Here is a 16,226-nt window from a genome sequence, read left to right as displayed (position 1 = left end):
TTTATTTTATTTCGTTGCTTATTTTTTATTTCTTTACTTTTTTTTTGTTTGTTTTTTGTTGAGACAGGGTCCCACCCTATGCCCCTGAGCAGAGTGCAGTGGGCGTGGTAGCTCACCACAACCTCAGACTTGGGCTGCGGGCACCCCTCTGCCTCAGCCTCCGGAAGCCGCTGGGATTACACACGCTCGCTGCGGCGCCCGGCTGGGTTTTTACATTTTTTTCATGAGTCGGGATCTCACTGTCACTCAGGCAAGTCTCGAACTCCTGAGCTCAAGTGATTCTCCCTCCTCAGCCTCCCACAGTGCTGGGATTACAGGCATGAGCCACGGTGCCCAGCAGGATTTGGTTTTCTATTCTTGAATTCCTTAACTTAGGTTAATGTCTTCCAGTTCCATTAAAGTTACTGCAAAAAACATTATTTCATCCTTTTTGATGGCTTAGTAGTACTCTATGGTGTATACATATCACATTTTCTTTATCCACTACTCAGTTGATGGGCACTTAGGTTTATTCCATGCCTTTGCAATTGTGAATTAGCATCTATATTCTTTAGAATTCTCTTTGCTTCTTACTAGCCAATCCCTTAATACTCTAATCCTCAGTTATAGTTAATAATTCTTTAAACTTTCCCTGCCCAAATAACTGTTTGGTCTTTATTTCTTGTGGTTTCAGTATCAGATAGAATATTGACTGATGTGGAGAATAATAGCAAAGAATCCCAGCCCCCATTATAAATTCAGAAAAATGACTGATAAAATCAGTCACGGTAAGATTTAACCGTGACGGGGGTGGGGGGCAGAGTCAAAATGGCTGACTGAAGCCAGCTTTGCACAGAGGCTCCCATCCAGAAGGAGAGTTAAAAGACAGAAATTTAGCAAGTAACCTGGTGGATTAGAGCTGTGCCAAGGGAGAAGATTGTTTTAGAAATCACTTTGAACTGTGTTGTAGTTAACAGATATGCTAGACTCTTGAGATGACAAATAAAAATAAGATACTGTTCTTATTCCCAGGAGGCTCACAGTCTGGTCAGAGAAACGAAGAAGTGAAATTAAATTTTAAGATTGCTATGATAAAGGGAGATAGTGCTTGAATTCAAATGCAACATGCTGGTTTCAGGCTAATTCTAAAATTGAATTAGAAAAGGAACTGATCAAGAGAATATTTTGAAAAGTTTTCTCTTGAAATAAAACATTTCCACATTTCACTGCAAATAAAAAACTACATAATTGATCAGAGATTTCTCTCTTCCTGGTAATAGTAGAAGAGATTAACCTTTGTTAATTGATATTATTTTTTAAACATGTATAAAAATGAGGAGAAAGAGAAATATGAAGTTGTAGTTTTTTTTTTTTTCTTTTTTTTTGAGACAGAGTCTCACTCTGTAACCTTGGCTAGAGTGTCAAGGAGTCATCATAGCTCACAGCAACCTCAAACGCTTGGGCTTGAGCAATTCTATTGCCTTAGCCTCCTGAGTAGCTGGGACTTGAGGTGTGTGCCACTGTGCCTGGCTAGTTTTTCTATTTTTAGTAAAGATGGGTTCTTGCTCAGGCTGGTCTTGAACTCCTGAGCTCAGACAATCTCACTTTGGCCTCCCAGAGTTCTAGGATTATAGTCATGAGCCACCATGCCAGCTAAAGTTGTAGTTTCAATGAATAGCAGCAACAAGTATAACAAGGAAAAACATTTTTATCATAATAGCTTTCCATAAAACATGGAAACATGGCAGTGTATGTATTCACTTACAAAGAATGTGCTGAATTAGTCAAAGGAATTGGTTCTCAAATTGCAGATTTCTCTCACATTTCTTTTAGAGCCTTCAATTGAAAATCATAATTGCTAGTATAATTAAAGTGCAAAGTTAATCTTGATACCAAGTGGAACAGCTGGAAACAGAAACAGATTACCTTTCACAGTTAGTGAAGCTGAGTGATCCTTATCTGTATTTCAAATTTTCTTACAGCTTTCATTTGGTCATGAATGCTGCTGCCTCTTATTTGCAGGTTGAATGATGATTTATATGTTTTCCTTGGAATCTTTAGGTTGGCTTTCCACAGACAAATAAAAACAGAAGCTTACGGAATTTTTTTTCCTGAGTAATTCAGAAGAAAAACGACTTCTTTTATTTAGTAATAGAGAACACACCAGGAACACTCCTGCCTTAGGGCCTTACCAATATTCCCTTGGTCTCACATTTTCTTCCTATAGTTATCTGAGGTATCTTCTATAGGAAGTGGAGTGGCTCTGCACTTCACTGCCTTAGTCACCCTCTCATTAAGTCCTTCCTTGGCCATCCTATCTTAATTTCCTCCCTTCCCCTTTACTTTGTTTTATTTATTTTTAATTTTTGTAGATACGGGGGTCTTGCGATGTTGCCCAGCCTGGTCTCAAACTCCTGGCTTCAAATGACCCTCTTACCTTGGGTCCAAAAGTGCTGGAATTATAGACATGAGCCACTTTTCATGCCCCCCCCCCACTTTGTATTCTCCTTTTTGTTTTCTTCCTTACTAGTTTTCAATGTCTAACATTACTAACTAGGTACTCATTATATCTTAATTATGTTTCCCCAACCAGATTGTAAACGCCTGAGGGCAGGATTTTTATCTATTTGTCTCTTTTCTATACTGATGAATTCCTAGCACCTAAAACAGTGCCTAGCATTCTTAGGTGCTTAATAATTATTTGTTGACTGACTTATAGTAGAAAGAGGCCAAAGAGTCATAAGGCCTGGATTAGAATATAGACATTATTTTTGGCCTTCATTCTTCTGAACCTCAGTTATCTCATTTATAAAGTGGAAATAATAAGTACTTCATGAAATAGTTTGAAGGGTTTAATGAGAAAATGGAGGCTGATCTCTTTGGAGTCATACAATAATTATTAGCCCTCTCTCTTTTCAAATTGAGAAAGATTTCAGAGATTTATTTTCTGATATTATTCCTCCTTCCACAATTCTTCTTTATGAGTGTATCAGTCAGGGGCCCAGTAGGAAAACTTTTAAAGGTATACTCAAATTAGGATCAATTAAAGAGAGTTTAATTTACAAAGCATCATTTGACGAGGATTGAGGTAGAGGGGAACATAGCAGAGAAAGAAGGCATTAAGGGAATAGCAGAGGAGTCACAATCCCTAGGCCCAAAGAGTCAAAGGGAAGGAGGAGCAGTTGGGTAGAGCAGTTTGTCTTCCAAGGGGCAGTGACTCTTAGGAACACACCTAGTCCAAAGGGACATCACAGGAAGGAAACAGGGGAACAAATACATGCTAGTTTGACCTCATACTCTTCTCTCCCTCAGGTGATCTTCTGCTAAGTCTCCTATCATCAGACCTAACCATAAGCCAGAGGGCTTAAGATGTCAGCTATAAAGGTTAAACCCCAGGGCAGAGAGCAGATGGAGAGGGAACAGTGAATCTGTGGAACCAAAAGGAAGCTATCCAGCCCAGTGACCTTACTCTTTGTCAGAACACTTGCTACAGAGGGATAGAGAATAAAGACATGGTCCAACTCTCAACTGATTTATAGTTGGGATGGGATGACAGTCCAATAGACAGAACTTCAATGCAGTGCAAGAAGTGTCATACAAAAGGCAGCTATCTCTTTCATAACTGAAATGTATGAGGCAGTGGGTGCTGGTGCTGGTGCTGGTGATTTGACTGGGAAAGGCTCAGTGGAGATGAAAGTCGGCAAGACAACTTAGAGCCCATTTAAAAGTATGATAATTTTAAAAAAGGTGAAATTAAGTTCTCCTTAAGAACCTTTTCTGAGTAAACACAAAAACACGGGAGTGGGGCATGGAAGTAAGGATGAGAGTGAGGGGTAGAAAGGAATAATTTCAAGGGTTCTTTCTAGCTTTAACATTTTAATGATTCTGTTTTGTTTTGTTACTCTGGCCAGTTAGACACATCTTTAGTAACTGCAAACTTTAAATTTAGGGGGAGATATAGTGGCTTGAAAATAAATCACATAAACTTATTACACAGTGAAACCTAAAATAATCCACAAAAAGGATGAAACTATTATAAACGGCTAAAGACAAGTTTAATTTGGGTTAATAATTGCATTATTTAAACTTCTCTTCATATTATTTCCTTTGTTCGTCATTCTAACCTTCAAGAAAAACCTCTATGATTCTAGTCTTGAAAATTTCTACCCCAAACAAGCAAAATCATTATCTAGCAGCTATATATTGTATATGTAATAAAGATATCCATATGTAATTTAAGGTTAAACAGTGTACACACAATACGGATGCGTGAAGGGGTCAAATTATAGCGCGATGTGGGTTGTTGGGAGGAGGTTGAGAGAGAGAACCAGAGAGGGAAGGAAACCAACTATCTTGAGTTCTCTTTTAGGCACAATAATTTGTGCTAGGCTTGCCGGGTTATCCAGTTGGACAGCCTTGCAAGACTCCGATGCACTGAATCTGGCGCACTGAGAGATCTCATTGAAGTAAATATTTTCTCTGTAATGAGATGTAATTATTGTGAAATGTAGTGAGGAGCTTGTCCACATTCAAAACAAACTAGAATTTCCAGAAGTATCCTTAGTACTGTAGCTACAAATGTCAAATGGCTGGGGGAAAACATAACCAGTAATTATAAACAGAACTAAAGAGGGAAGCGTGGGAATTTAGTAATACTTCAAACGGCTTCACAAGTTGTTTGCGATGTATCGCTGGGAAACCCAGATTAATGAGTCAAATGGGATCCGGCAAACTTAGCGAAGGCAAGCGAGCAGCGGAGCTGTTAGGCCTCACCCTCCCGCCCTTCCAGAACCTCCTTTCCACCCTCCCGGCTCCGCGATCAGCCCCGCCCTCCGTCTCGGCTCCGCCCCCTCGCTGGTAGCAGCCGGCTCCACCCTCTCCGCGCGCCGGGCTCCGCCTATCCTCTGGGGTCCGCCGGCGGCGGCGGGGGGCGGGGCGGGAGGAGCCGTGCTCAGGCTCGGGTTGGGGATCCGCCGCGGAGTTACGAGAAAGTTGGTCCGAGTTGCTGGAGTTTCCTTCTGTGGATCTTCGGGTTCGGCCAGACGGTGCCCCGCTCCTTTCCTCCCTCTGGCTTTCACCGTCCATCAGTTCCCTCTTTCTGCCCCCGGCAGCCATGGAGCAGCCGCCGGCGCCTAAGAGGTAACGAACGCGGGGAGTGAGGAGAAGGAGGGAAGCGGCGCCGGCCGGGCGGGGGCGACTAGGCCAGGCCCTACCGCGACCCTCTGCCCTCCCGGCCGGCCGGGCTGGGCACGCAGAGGGCCGGGAAACAGGTCCGAACGCCCGGCCGCCTCTGTCCGCGAGGCCCGGGCCCTGAGGGGAGGCCGGGCATCGCTTCCCCCGCGGCCGGCGGGTCCCGGCGCGAGTGGAGGGCTGAGTGGGCAGCGCCCGGCTCCCCGCGGCCTGACTTCCTGGGGCGGGTAGAGTTTTCCCTCGTGGCAAGTTCGCGAAGCCTGGGAGACCTAAGACTAGGAAATTACGCTTTCTTGTGAAATGTTCCTCATAGTATTGCCTTTTTTTTGATGAGGTGGGCTGTTTATTTACAATTTAAAGAATTAAATATTAATAGCTACACGGTCCGTGAAACTTAACTGTTTGCATATGCTGCACTGACAGGTGTATCATCCCCCTTGCCAAGTTCAAAAGTATTTATGGATGCAAGACTGTAGGAATCTTAAATTAGAACCTCCCCCCCCCCCAAATAGTTTTGCTTGTAAAAATAATACTATGGTATGGTGTTGTTAGTTTATGTTTATATTTGATATATGTACTGGAAATGTATGCTTTGTAATGATTTTAGGAAGCTAAATCAAAGTTGTCCACTGATATAAGTTGATAATGTGTATTTTATCCTCAAGAATGAATCAAATAATTATTTGATGTCGGATAAAACATTTAACCTCGTTCTTACATTTAAATGTATAAAATAAGGGTACTAATCTCTCTCCCAGATAATGCTATTGTGAAGATTAAAGAGTTCATGTTACCTAGAGATCTTTAGATGAAAGGTGGTATATTCAAGAACATGGGATAATTGAAAAGATAGGAACTTTGGTAGCTATTGTGGATTGTGTGACTAGACATGTGAGCCTTAAGGTCTGGAAGCCATCTGTTCAGGTGAAAAAAGGGAGGAGGGCTTGGAGGAGTTTTCAAAAGGGAACTGCTATCAGAGACCTTGAAGCAAGTCAATTGATTTTTTTCTGCATCTTGTCAGATCTGTATTGTACTCACTGGGCAGCCAGTTTTAATTCTATAGAAGAGAATCAGGGACCCTTTTTCTTTTCTCTTATGGAAGGACTGGAAGGGGGTACCTCTGAAACAATGCCATAGGCCAACTTGAACAACTCTGAAGTACCAGCTCTCTATTGATTAGTTCTGCTGTAAGTTATCAGAGTTTTCATTACAGGTGTTCAGGAATCCCTGCCCTTGCAGAGACTTAAGAGAATCTAGAGGAGTCAGGGTAGGTGTGGGTGGTAATTCCATGCTGATTTATACTTTTCAAAGTGGTTGTTGCACATTTAAAAGACTTATTTTAAGCTTTCTTCAGAGAGATTTATTTTGAAGTAATGAGCAAGAGCAAATGGTATGTGATATTAATCCCTTATATTTGAATATCTCAAAATTTTTTCATAATGTTTTCATACTCTTAGTACTTAATTCTTACAGCAACCTTATGAAGTAGGTTCAGTTGTAGGCATTGATTATTGATCTTAGAGGTGAGGATGCTAAGAGAGTATGCCACATGGAAGGCTGTGCCAGGAATTACTGGCTGTTTCTGTTGCCCTTGTGGATCATTATCTTCTAATATATAGTTACCATTTTAGAGGTCATACTGTCAGCCAGGAAATTATATATACATTTCTTTATTTAATCATCCTAAGACATAGTATTCCTGGCTGCCACTTACTGTGCTTATTCTAAACTTAAATTTCTTCATCTGTAAAATGTATTGTGGGGATTAAATGAGGTCATATGTAAAGCATTTAGGACGGTGTTCCATAATGTGTTCACTAATGTTATTGTTATTTTGTGTTTTCCCTACAAAATGAAGCTCAGAGAGGTTAAATAACTTGTGTCAGGTGGAGCAGGTATGAGAGCTCTGGATATGATTGGCTACAGAGGCTTTGGACTCTCATTGTGTACAGTGATGCCCCATTTGAAACTCTTTCTTAGCATTCCATGATGTAATGGTCATTCTTTTCTACGATCTCTTGGTCCCCTTTGTTCATTTTCTTCTTAATCCCTGCAAGAATGCCATTTTGCTTTTCTGCCTTGTGTAATAAATACTTCCTTAGTGCTCATATACTTTTAGATGGCCGTATCACTGGGCTTGGTAGCTCACAACTGTTATCCTCATACTCCGGGAGGCTGAGGCAAGAGGATCTCTTGAGGTCAGGAGTTTAAGACTCGCTGGAGCAAGAGTGAGATCCCCATCTCTACTAAAAAAGAAAAATTAGCTGGGTGTGGTGTCACATGCCTGTAGTCCCAGCTAGCCCAGGAATTTTGTTGCAGTGAACTATGATCACAACACTGCACTGTAGCTGGGGTGATAGAGCAGGACTGTGTCTCAAAAAAAGAAGAAAAAATATGGCCTTATCTGTATTGCTAATGTTAAGTCTGAATGACCAGCAGTTGCTGCTCAGTTGGGATTTTTTATTTTTTCATGTAGGTTTTCTCTTTCGTTATCCCATCTAGTTTGTCGCTAGATGTGATCAGATTTTTCTATTGAGAAGTCTCTGGATTAATTTTCTCTCCTTCCATTTCCAAGCATTACTGCCCCATTCCAGGGTTTTATGACCCTCACACTTGACTTGCATCAGTACCATCTAAGTGGGCACTTTAGTCTAATGGTTTTCAAAAATGCTTTAATAGCTGAAACTTTTTTTGTTTGTTTTTGTTTTGTTTTGTTTTCATTGAGGCATTTCATTTGTTCAGTATGTATTGCATCCCTAGAAAAAGAATCGCAGGATTTTCCCTCCTGTGTGTTTTCTTCTTGCTTCTTCGTGGTCCATGATGCCAGCTGAAGTTGTCAGTACAGTGAAACCAAACCAGCGGGATGGGAGCAGACAATTCTGTCATCTTTCTAGAGTTGCACAGCAAACCTGGGGCTGATCGCTCCACACTCGTTTAACCTGTCTGTGAGGTTCTCAACGATTTTCCCAGCTCTGCGATCATCGAGGATTTCAAATTCACCAATGTAACCATGCTTCATCATCACAGCGGACAATGGGGTGGCGCCTGTGGCTCATCACAGCAACCTCCAAGTCTTGGGCTTAAGTGATTCTCTTGCCTCAGCTTCCCAAGTAACTGGGCCTACTACGGCACCCGTCACAACACCCGACAATTTTTGGTTGTAGTCAGCATTGTTGTCTGGCGGGGCCCGTGCTGGATTCGTACCCGCCAGGTCCGATCCACGTGGGTGGCCAATAGCTGAAACATTTTAACAACAGAAGGGATCTGTTGGGAGAAGGGTCAGGGTACTAGGACCTAGTTTCTACTCCCTTTCCCTTTTTGCTATCCTACAGAACTTCCTAATGCTCCATAGAACACAGTTGCTTTAGTTCATCCTGCACATAGCTTTTGATTTATTAGGTAAAACATCACTTTAATCATGCTGCTCTTTATTTTATTTATTTGTTTTTTTGAGACAGAGTCTCACTATGTCACCCTCAGTAGAGTTTTGTGGCATCACAGCTCACAGCAACCTCCAACTCTTGGGCCTAAGTGATTCTCTTGCCTCAGCCTCCCAAGTAGCTGAGACTACAGGCTCCCGCCACAATGCCTGGCTATTTTTTTAAGAGATGGGGGTCTCACTTTTGCTCAGATTGGTCCATGGTACTCTTTAAAAAAAATTTTTTTTTTAAATTAGGAGCACACTTGTTTATGTAATATCCAAAGCCTCTTTGTCTCAGTCTTAACCCCTACCCTTCAGTAAAAAATTTTGAGATATTTAAATATAAGGGGTTAATATCACATGAATGTGTCCTCATGAAGTTTCCCTGTTGTTCTTTATTTAGGTTGTAAGCTGTGGGTACTCCCAGCTTTGCCTTTGTTCATGCTTTTCCTTTAGGAAAGTTTGTGTTTTTTTTGTTTGTTTGTTTTTATGCCTGAAGAATAATTTGCTTTTTCTTTTTTTGTAGAGACAGAGTCTCACTGTACCGCCCTCAGGTAGAGTGCCGTGGCGTCACACAGCTCACAGCAACCTCTGACTCTTGGGCTTACGCGATTCTCTTGCCTCAGCCTCCTGAGCAGCTGGGGCTACAGGCGCGCGCCACAACGCCCGGCTATTTTTCTCTTGCAGTTTGGCCGGGGCTGGGTCCGAACCCGCCACCCTCGGCATATGGGGCTGGCGCCCTACTCACTGAGCCACAGGCGCCGCCCCAGAATAATTTGCTTTATTCTTCCTTCAAGGCCTGGCTCAAAGTATCTTCCCTAAGTACTTTCTAGTCTGAGATATTTCTCTGTATTCCTAATATGATATGCATTTGGTTATATGCCATCTTCCTATTCTTCCTTTTTGTTACAAAATTTTAGAGATCCAAAAGATAATGGGGGCTGGTACAGTGTCTTATGTCTGTAATCTCAGCACTTTGGGAGCTGAAGTAAGGATTACTTGAGGCTAGGAGTCCTAGACCAGCGTGGATAACATAGTGAGACCCTATCTGTATAAAAAATTTTAAAATATCAACTTTTTTCATTTGGTGGCACATGCCTGTAGTCCTGGGTCCTTGGAGGTGGAGGTAGGGAAGATCACTTGAGCCCATTGGTTGGAGGTTACAGTGACTGTGTCTCCAAAAACAACAAAAAAGATAATGGAAACTAATTTCATAAATACTTATGTATCACCACCCAGCTGAAGTAGTTAAATATTACCAATACGTTTGAATCCCCATGTGTGTATCTCCTCAATTGCATTCCTTTCCTATCTTCCAAAGGGTAATCACTGTCCAGAATTGAACGTTTGTCCTCATATGTCTTTGTATTTTTAGTATGTTGTTTATATTCATATATACACACATTTCCATACATGTATATGATACACATCCTAATGTACTGTTTGGCCTGGTGTTAGGCCCAGCCTTGTCACTGTTGTTGAAATTTGCTTCTTTGGGTATCATTCTTTTCTTCTGGAAGTTGGAGAGTCCATTGTATAGACATGTTAAAGAATGATGACTCAGAGTCCTAGATGAAATAGAAGGCACCTCTTACCCTCATGTTCATTAATTTGGTCTATTTTACTGTCCCTGAAAAGGCTTATGTTAAACATAGGCAATAGTTGTGGTCACCCATGTTACTGACCTGAGGTACCGGAATGGTTTCTAGATTCCCCATATTTCCCTAATAGACCCTATCATAGAGGTCTTCAGAAGTTCTTATTAAAAAGATTTCTCTCTGAAAGGAAATCCTTTAAATGGTTATTAATTATTAGCATTTTGGTGGGTTGAGTTTATCAGATTTCTTCATAGGGGAACTGCTAGCTGAGAGAAAAATGACTGCAAAATAGGTAAGCTTTGATAGGTAGACAGGGAAATGGTCAGAACATGGGTTCTTCACCAAGTAGAACATTCATAGAAGGGAGGTGGGGCTCAGGGATGACAGGGGACAGCATGAGAACTCTGTTGGAGGGTAGGTTGCTATATTCAGTGCTTATCAGAGAGAGGATGGACTGTCATTGCTGGAGAGAGGTACTTTACCAGATAGGTCCTGTTCTCAATAAAATTATAGGATTAATATTTACTTAAAATTTAAAATTCATTGATTAAGGTATAGTTGGCAGAAAAGTTAGTGTTGAACAATGAAAACACTGGAAGTATAATAAGAACGTAAGCTACTAAAGCATACTTTCTCACAGGTTGGGGAGAGTTCTTTGATTTAAGCTGTCGTGGGATTCTGTGGCAAAAACATTTTTTAAAGTAGTGTGAAAGGTTAGTTTGAGTGCAGTAAAATTGAATGTTGAAATCAGAAAATTACTATTACAAAGTACATTTATTTATACAAATGAAAAATGGAGGTAAGAAAACAGTTATTTCACTTGAGGACAGATATTACTATGAATGGGTAAATCATCAGAAGACAGATTATTATGGGAAGACAGATTATTATGGAATGAAAAAGCAAAGGTAGAGTGATAAAGGTTTAGGAGAGTAAAGTAGCAAGTATTCATGTATTCAGCTTGAAGAGTCCCCCAGACTGAAACATCTATTGCCCTGACCTCAGTCCAGGAATTAGAAGTGGAGATTTTATGGGAGGGAACTGTTGGTTCTCAAGAATTGAACTGGGTGGAGCTTAACAACAGCCCAGTTAAAGAAGTAGTAGGACATCAGGAATGTCATGAAGACGTTGCCTTGAGAAGAGGGTGTAATTCATTTTATTCCTAATTTATGTGTCCTCAGAATGTTGGAAGATAAAATTTTTATGTACATTATTATCAGATTCAGTAAGTGGAAAGCTAGAGTTGTCTTTGAAAAGATGAACTCTAAGAACTCTTTAAAACAAAACAAAACAAAAATAAAACAAAGACAGCAGCCTCAGTGTAGAGACCCTAGGGGAAGTTTCCAATTTTAGAGACAGGCAAGTGGACAAAATGTTCAAAGTATTTAGTCGAAGGAGAAAAAACTTGAGCAAACAGGAGCATCTATTTAAATAACAGCTTGGTCCCTAAAGCTTATACTGTCTTCCCTTTGGCTTTTCTTGATAAATTTAGGATGGCATCAGCTTCGTTAGCATTGGTTTAGGCCTTGTAATGGGAACAGTTACTTGGCTATTCTTTATTGGTGAGAGAAATATGACAATAAAATCTGGTAAGCAGACTTTGGTTGCATTTTAATACAGTTGAAAAACTAGCTGGGTGTAGTGGCACGCACCTGTAGTCTCAACTGCTGGTTGAGGCTGAGGCAGGAGGATCACTTCATCTCAGGAGTACAAGGCTGGCATGGCTGGAGTGAGTTATGATTGTCCACTGCCCTCCAGCCTGGGTGACGGAGGGAGGCTGTCTTTTAAAAAACAAAACAAAAACAAGACAATAGAATAACTAAATCTTTAGTTGATTTTAGGCAACGATAAAAATAACTTACTGTTTTTAAGGAGCTGAAATATAGAATATACTGGTGTTAAGGTTAGAAATACTAAAAAAGGGTACATATACATGAAACACAAACTGGGTTGAAATTTGCTTTTCTAAAGTATTCTAAGTGCTTTTTCCAGAAGTGTGTATCAGTAAATCCTCAATAATAAAAGGTTTAAATTGAACACTTCTTTTTGGATTATAAGGGAAAAAAAATAAGTGCTTAGAATTTGCAAAGTATTTGAATTTTGGTTTCAAACACTTATATATGTTGAACTAGAGGCACTACTGCTTCAGTCCATCATATGTAGTATTTTATTTGCTTTCAAAAAAATTCTTCTTTATCTTTGGTATTGAGACTCAGTAGCAGACCCATATATATAAAACCAAAGGAAGTTTCAGAAAATATGCTATGTGTTATGTTTTCTGATATTTTAACATTTTCTGTTCTGTTTTTATTTCCTTAAAACATGATGCTCGTGGTTTACAAAATTATTTTCATGATCTACTAATGGGTTGTGTTTTGTAGTTTGAAAAAACATTGTTGGTGTTTAATATTGCCAGGAAACTGATGGCATTTCTATCTCTGTACTAATAACTTAGATCATTAATGCAGAGTGATGTTACTGTGACAACCAATATACATCTTTAAAATTCTAGAAAAGAATTTTTTTTTTTTTTTTTTTTGAGACAGAGTCTCACTGTGTTATCTTTGGTAGAATACCGTGGTGTCATAGTTCATAGCAACCTCAAACTCTTGGGCTTAAGTGATTCTCTTGCCTCAGCCTCCCAAGTAGCTGGGACTACAAACACCTGCCACAACACCTGGCTATTTTTTGTTGTTGTTGTGTCGTTGTTCTCCACCAGCCCAGGTGCATGTGGTCAGAGCCCTAACCACTGAGCACTGTGCGCCAAGCCTCTAGAAGAGAATCTTAAGAGATGAGGAGAAAGGAAACTAATACTTAAGAATGACTATATTTTAAACTTTATATATATCCCAATTAAAGTGTGGGAAAATGCAAAATGATTTTCTGTGATGTTTGACAGTTTACAAAGGAAAATGTAATACTATGTATGAAGGCTGCTATGAGGCAGTCTTGCTTGCCTTCTGGTAGAGACTGACCCTGTGCATTGGAAACATTCAACTATAATTATAATGACCTCAGTTTCTGACTCCCTATCTGCTCTACCCACTGTAACTATCAAAGGTCTTTACATTTTTCTTCTAGAAGAGAAAATTTATGCTAATTTAACAGAAACCTTTTTCTTAAAGTTTTTCCTCAAGCTTCATTTCTGTTGTTTTTTTTTTGAATCGCTTCATGTGTGTTTGGATTGTTCTAATTTCAAGAAGCTTTTAGCTCTAAGAAAAATTCTATATTTGAAATGTTTTATGACAACTTTTTTTTACATAGGGTCTCAGGTTGAATAAATGAAAGTAGTAAATATGTAAACAGACATATATTAAGAATATTAAAAATATGTTTGGGCAGATTATGGTGGTTTAGGCCTGTAATCTTAGCACTTTTGGAGGCTAAGGCAGGAATATCACTTCAGGGCAGACCAGCCTGAGCAACATAGCGAGATCCTCATCTTTACAAAAAAAATAAAAAATATTAGCCAAGTGTGGTGGCATAAATGCATAGTCCCAGCTACTCAGGAGGCCAAAGCAGGAGGATCACTTGAGCTAGGAGTTTGAGGTTGCAGTGAGCGATGATGGCACCATGGTACACATATGCCATCAGGCAACAGAGTGAGATCCTTTCTCAAAAAAAAAAAAAAAAGTTTATTGTTTGTATACCGTGACTGTTAATGTGAAAATTACCTTGAATTTCTGAATATACATCAAAGAACATATCTTGAGAAATGACTTCATAGCAAAATGAGAATTACAGAGAGTTGTTAACAATTATGATTAGTGTAAGTAGTATTGTATTTGGTTCTGAATTAGTCTATAGATTTATATAATTCTTATTTATATAATATGAGACTTTTCAGATGTTTCAGCTATCTTAATCTATCATATCTCAGATTCTTGATATACATATTTATATAATTTGAGAAATTGTTGAACATTTAGAATATTCTTCTTTTTCCGGATCATCTTTTCATTTTTAGGTTTTCTGAAATCATGAGAATTAGAGTGCTATAATTGGAAAGGATTGCCAGTTAAACTTCTTTTTGTTATTTAGGTCAACTTTTTATATGTTTCAGGAAAGTATAAACTGAAGATGATAGGTAGCTAACTTCCTTGACCTCTCTTGAGTCACACAGTCTCATGTCTCTGTTAATGTTGTACTGCTCTCCTGTTTTTTTTTCTGAAAATTGGCTTTCTTTACTTACTGATGGTTGCTTGTGGTAGAAATTGGCTGTGAGCCTTGAGTTCATTCATTTGCTCATTTATTCATACATTCAGTAATTATTAATTGACTGCCTTCCAAATTCCAGGTGCTGAGTGCATTGGTGAATGAAACAGATGGGCTCTTTCTTTGCCTTAGGTTGGAGCTGAAGCTATGAAAAATAGAAGTAGCATGTATTGATAGAAAAAATGGTGGTGGAACCTGCTTAATAGGGCAGTTGGAGGAGGCTTCTCTGAGGAGGTAATATTTAAGCTATAGACTGACAATTGAGAAGTTATCCATGTGAATAGCAGAGGAAAAGGATTCCTGGCAGATGGAAAAGCTATGAGAGGGCCTGGAGGTGGGAAAGAACTTAGTTTATGGGAGGAATTGAAATGAGGCCATTGTGGCTGGCTTATAGAATGGGAGAAAGTGGCTAGAGATGAGGTCAGAGAGATGGGCAGTAATTCAATAATGCCATGAAGCCATGGAAAGGAATTTGGATTTAAGTCGCAATGCCATGTACTGTCATTAAAAGAGTTTTAAGCAAGATTTTAAGCAATTTATGTTTTTAAAAGATTATTCTTACTGCCTTGGCTAGAGTGGATTTTAGAGGGTTAACAATAGAAGCAGAGAAACAAGTTGGGAGGTTATTTCAGTAGTTTGTGGTTAGAGATGATGGAATCAGTGGCAATGGAGAGAAGTAGGGAGATTTGAGTTCTATTTTGGAGTTAAACATGAAGGACTGACTGTAGACTAGATGTGGGGAATGAGGAAGAAAGAAGAATCACAATCTTGGCTCTTGTTTTGTGTTTGAGTAACTTGGCGGCTGGGGGAAGACTGGGAGTGGAACAGGATTAGGTATCTATAGTCTCTTTCTTAGAAGTCCATCCTCTCAGGAAAGTGAATCTGATTGGCCCCAAATGTGATATTCGTGGTTTCCCTAGAAGAGGAAATAGGGAGAAAATGATGGGAGCTGACTTTTATTTTTAACTTCTTGTTTTCACCAGATTAGAGAATGAGAACATATGTAGCTTTTTTTTTAGATGTTTAAATGTTTAGGTGTGCTGGTAAGTTGCTATTTTTTAAAGACATCTTTTTAGGCAGTGCCCTGTACCTCAGTGGGTAGGGTGCCAGGCACATACACCGAGGCTGGCGGGTAGCCGGGTGTTGTGGCATGTGCCTATAGTTTCAGCTACTTGGGAGGCTGAGGCTTGAGAATCGCTTAAGCCCAAGAGTTTGAGGTTGCTGTGAGCTGTGATGCCACAGTACTCTACCCAGGGTGACAGCTTGAGACTCTGTCTCAAAAAAAAAAAAAAAATCTTTTTATTGCAAAATAAAACATCAGTGCAAAACAGATAATGGCTTGGTAAATTATTATAAGGCAGATACCTTTATAGAATATCAGTGGTCCTTGTCCGTAAGTTAACAGGTAAACAGATAATGGCAGTGAATTATTGTAAGGCAGATACCTTTATAGATATTAGTAGTCCTTTCCCATAAGTAACCATTATCCTGGCTTTTATAGTAATAATCTAAATGTGCATTGCTAGATACTCTAGGAATGCATATTCAGCTTATTTGGTATGAGTTGACTTTTTCTTTCTTTCTTTTCCTTTTTTTTTTTTTTAAAATTTTTGAGAGAGAATCTCAAGCTGCTGCCCTAGGTAGAGTGCTGTGGTGTCATAGCTCACAACAACCTCCAACTCTTGGGCTCAAGCGATCCTCTTGTCTCATTTTTTTCTATTTTTAGTAGAGATGTGTTCTCGTTTTTGCTCAGGCTGGTCTTGAACTTGTGAGTGCAAGCTATCCACCCCATGAGTTGACATTTTCAATCTTTGCTACCCCTT

General features: G+C 39.7%; 1 protein-coding gene across 2 annotated transcripts in view; it reads left to right on the top strand.

Moving 5' to 3' along the window:
* Window positions 1-4,908: 4,908 nt before the first annotated feature.
* STK3 (serine/threonine kinase 3) overlaps window positions 4,909-16,226 on the top strand; it is a 393,987-nt gene continuing 382,669 nt past the window's right edge. Inside the window, exon 1 of one of the 2 annotated variants that reach the window (XM_053559237.1) lies at window positions 4,909-5,118. In XM_053559237.1, coding sequence (XP_053415212.1) covers window positions 5,093-5,118 — 26 coding nt within the window. In that variant the 5' untranslated portion in view covers window positions 4,909-5,092. The remainder of the gene's footprint in view (window positions 5,119-16,226) is intronic. The other variant, XM_053559238.1, reaches the window with a different exon arrangement.

Source organism: Nycticebus coucang, chromosome 13 (genome assembly GCF_027406575.1).
Source record: "Nycticebus coucang isolate mNycCou1 chromosome 13, mNycCou1.pri, whole genome shotgun sequence".
NCBI lineage: Eukaryota > Metazoa > Chordata > Mammalia > Primates > Lorisidae > Nycticebus > Nycticebus coucang.
The sequence above is the reverse complement of the archived record's forward strand: the minus strand, read 5'-3'. Positions and strand labels throughout refer to the sequence as shown.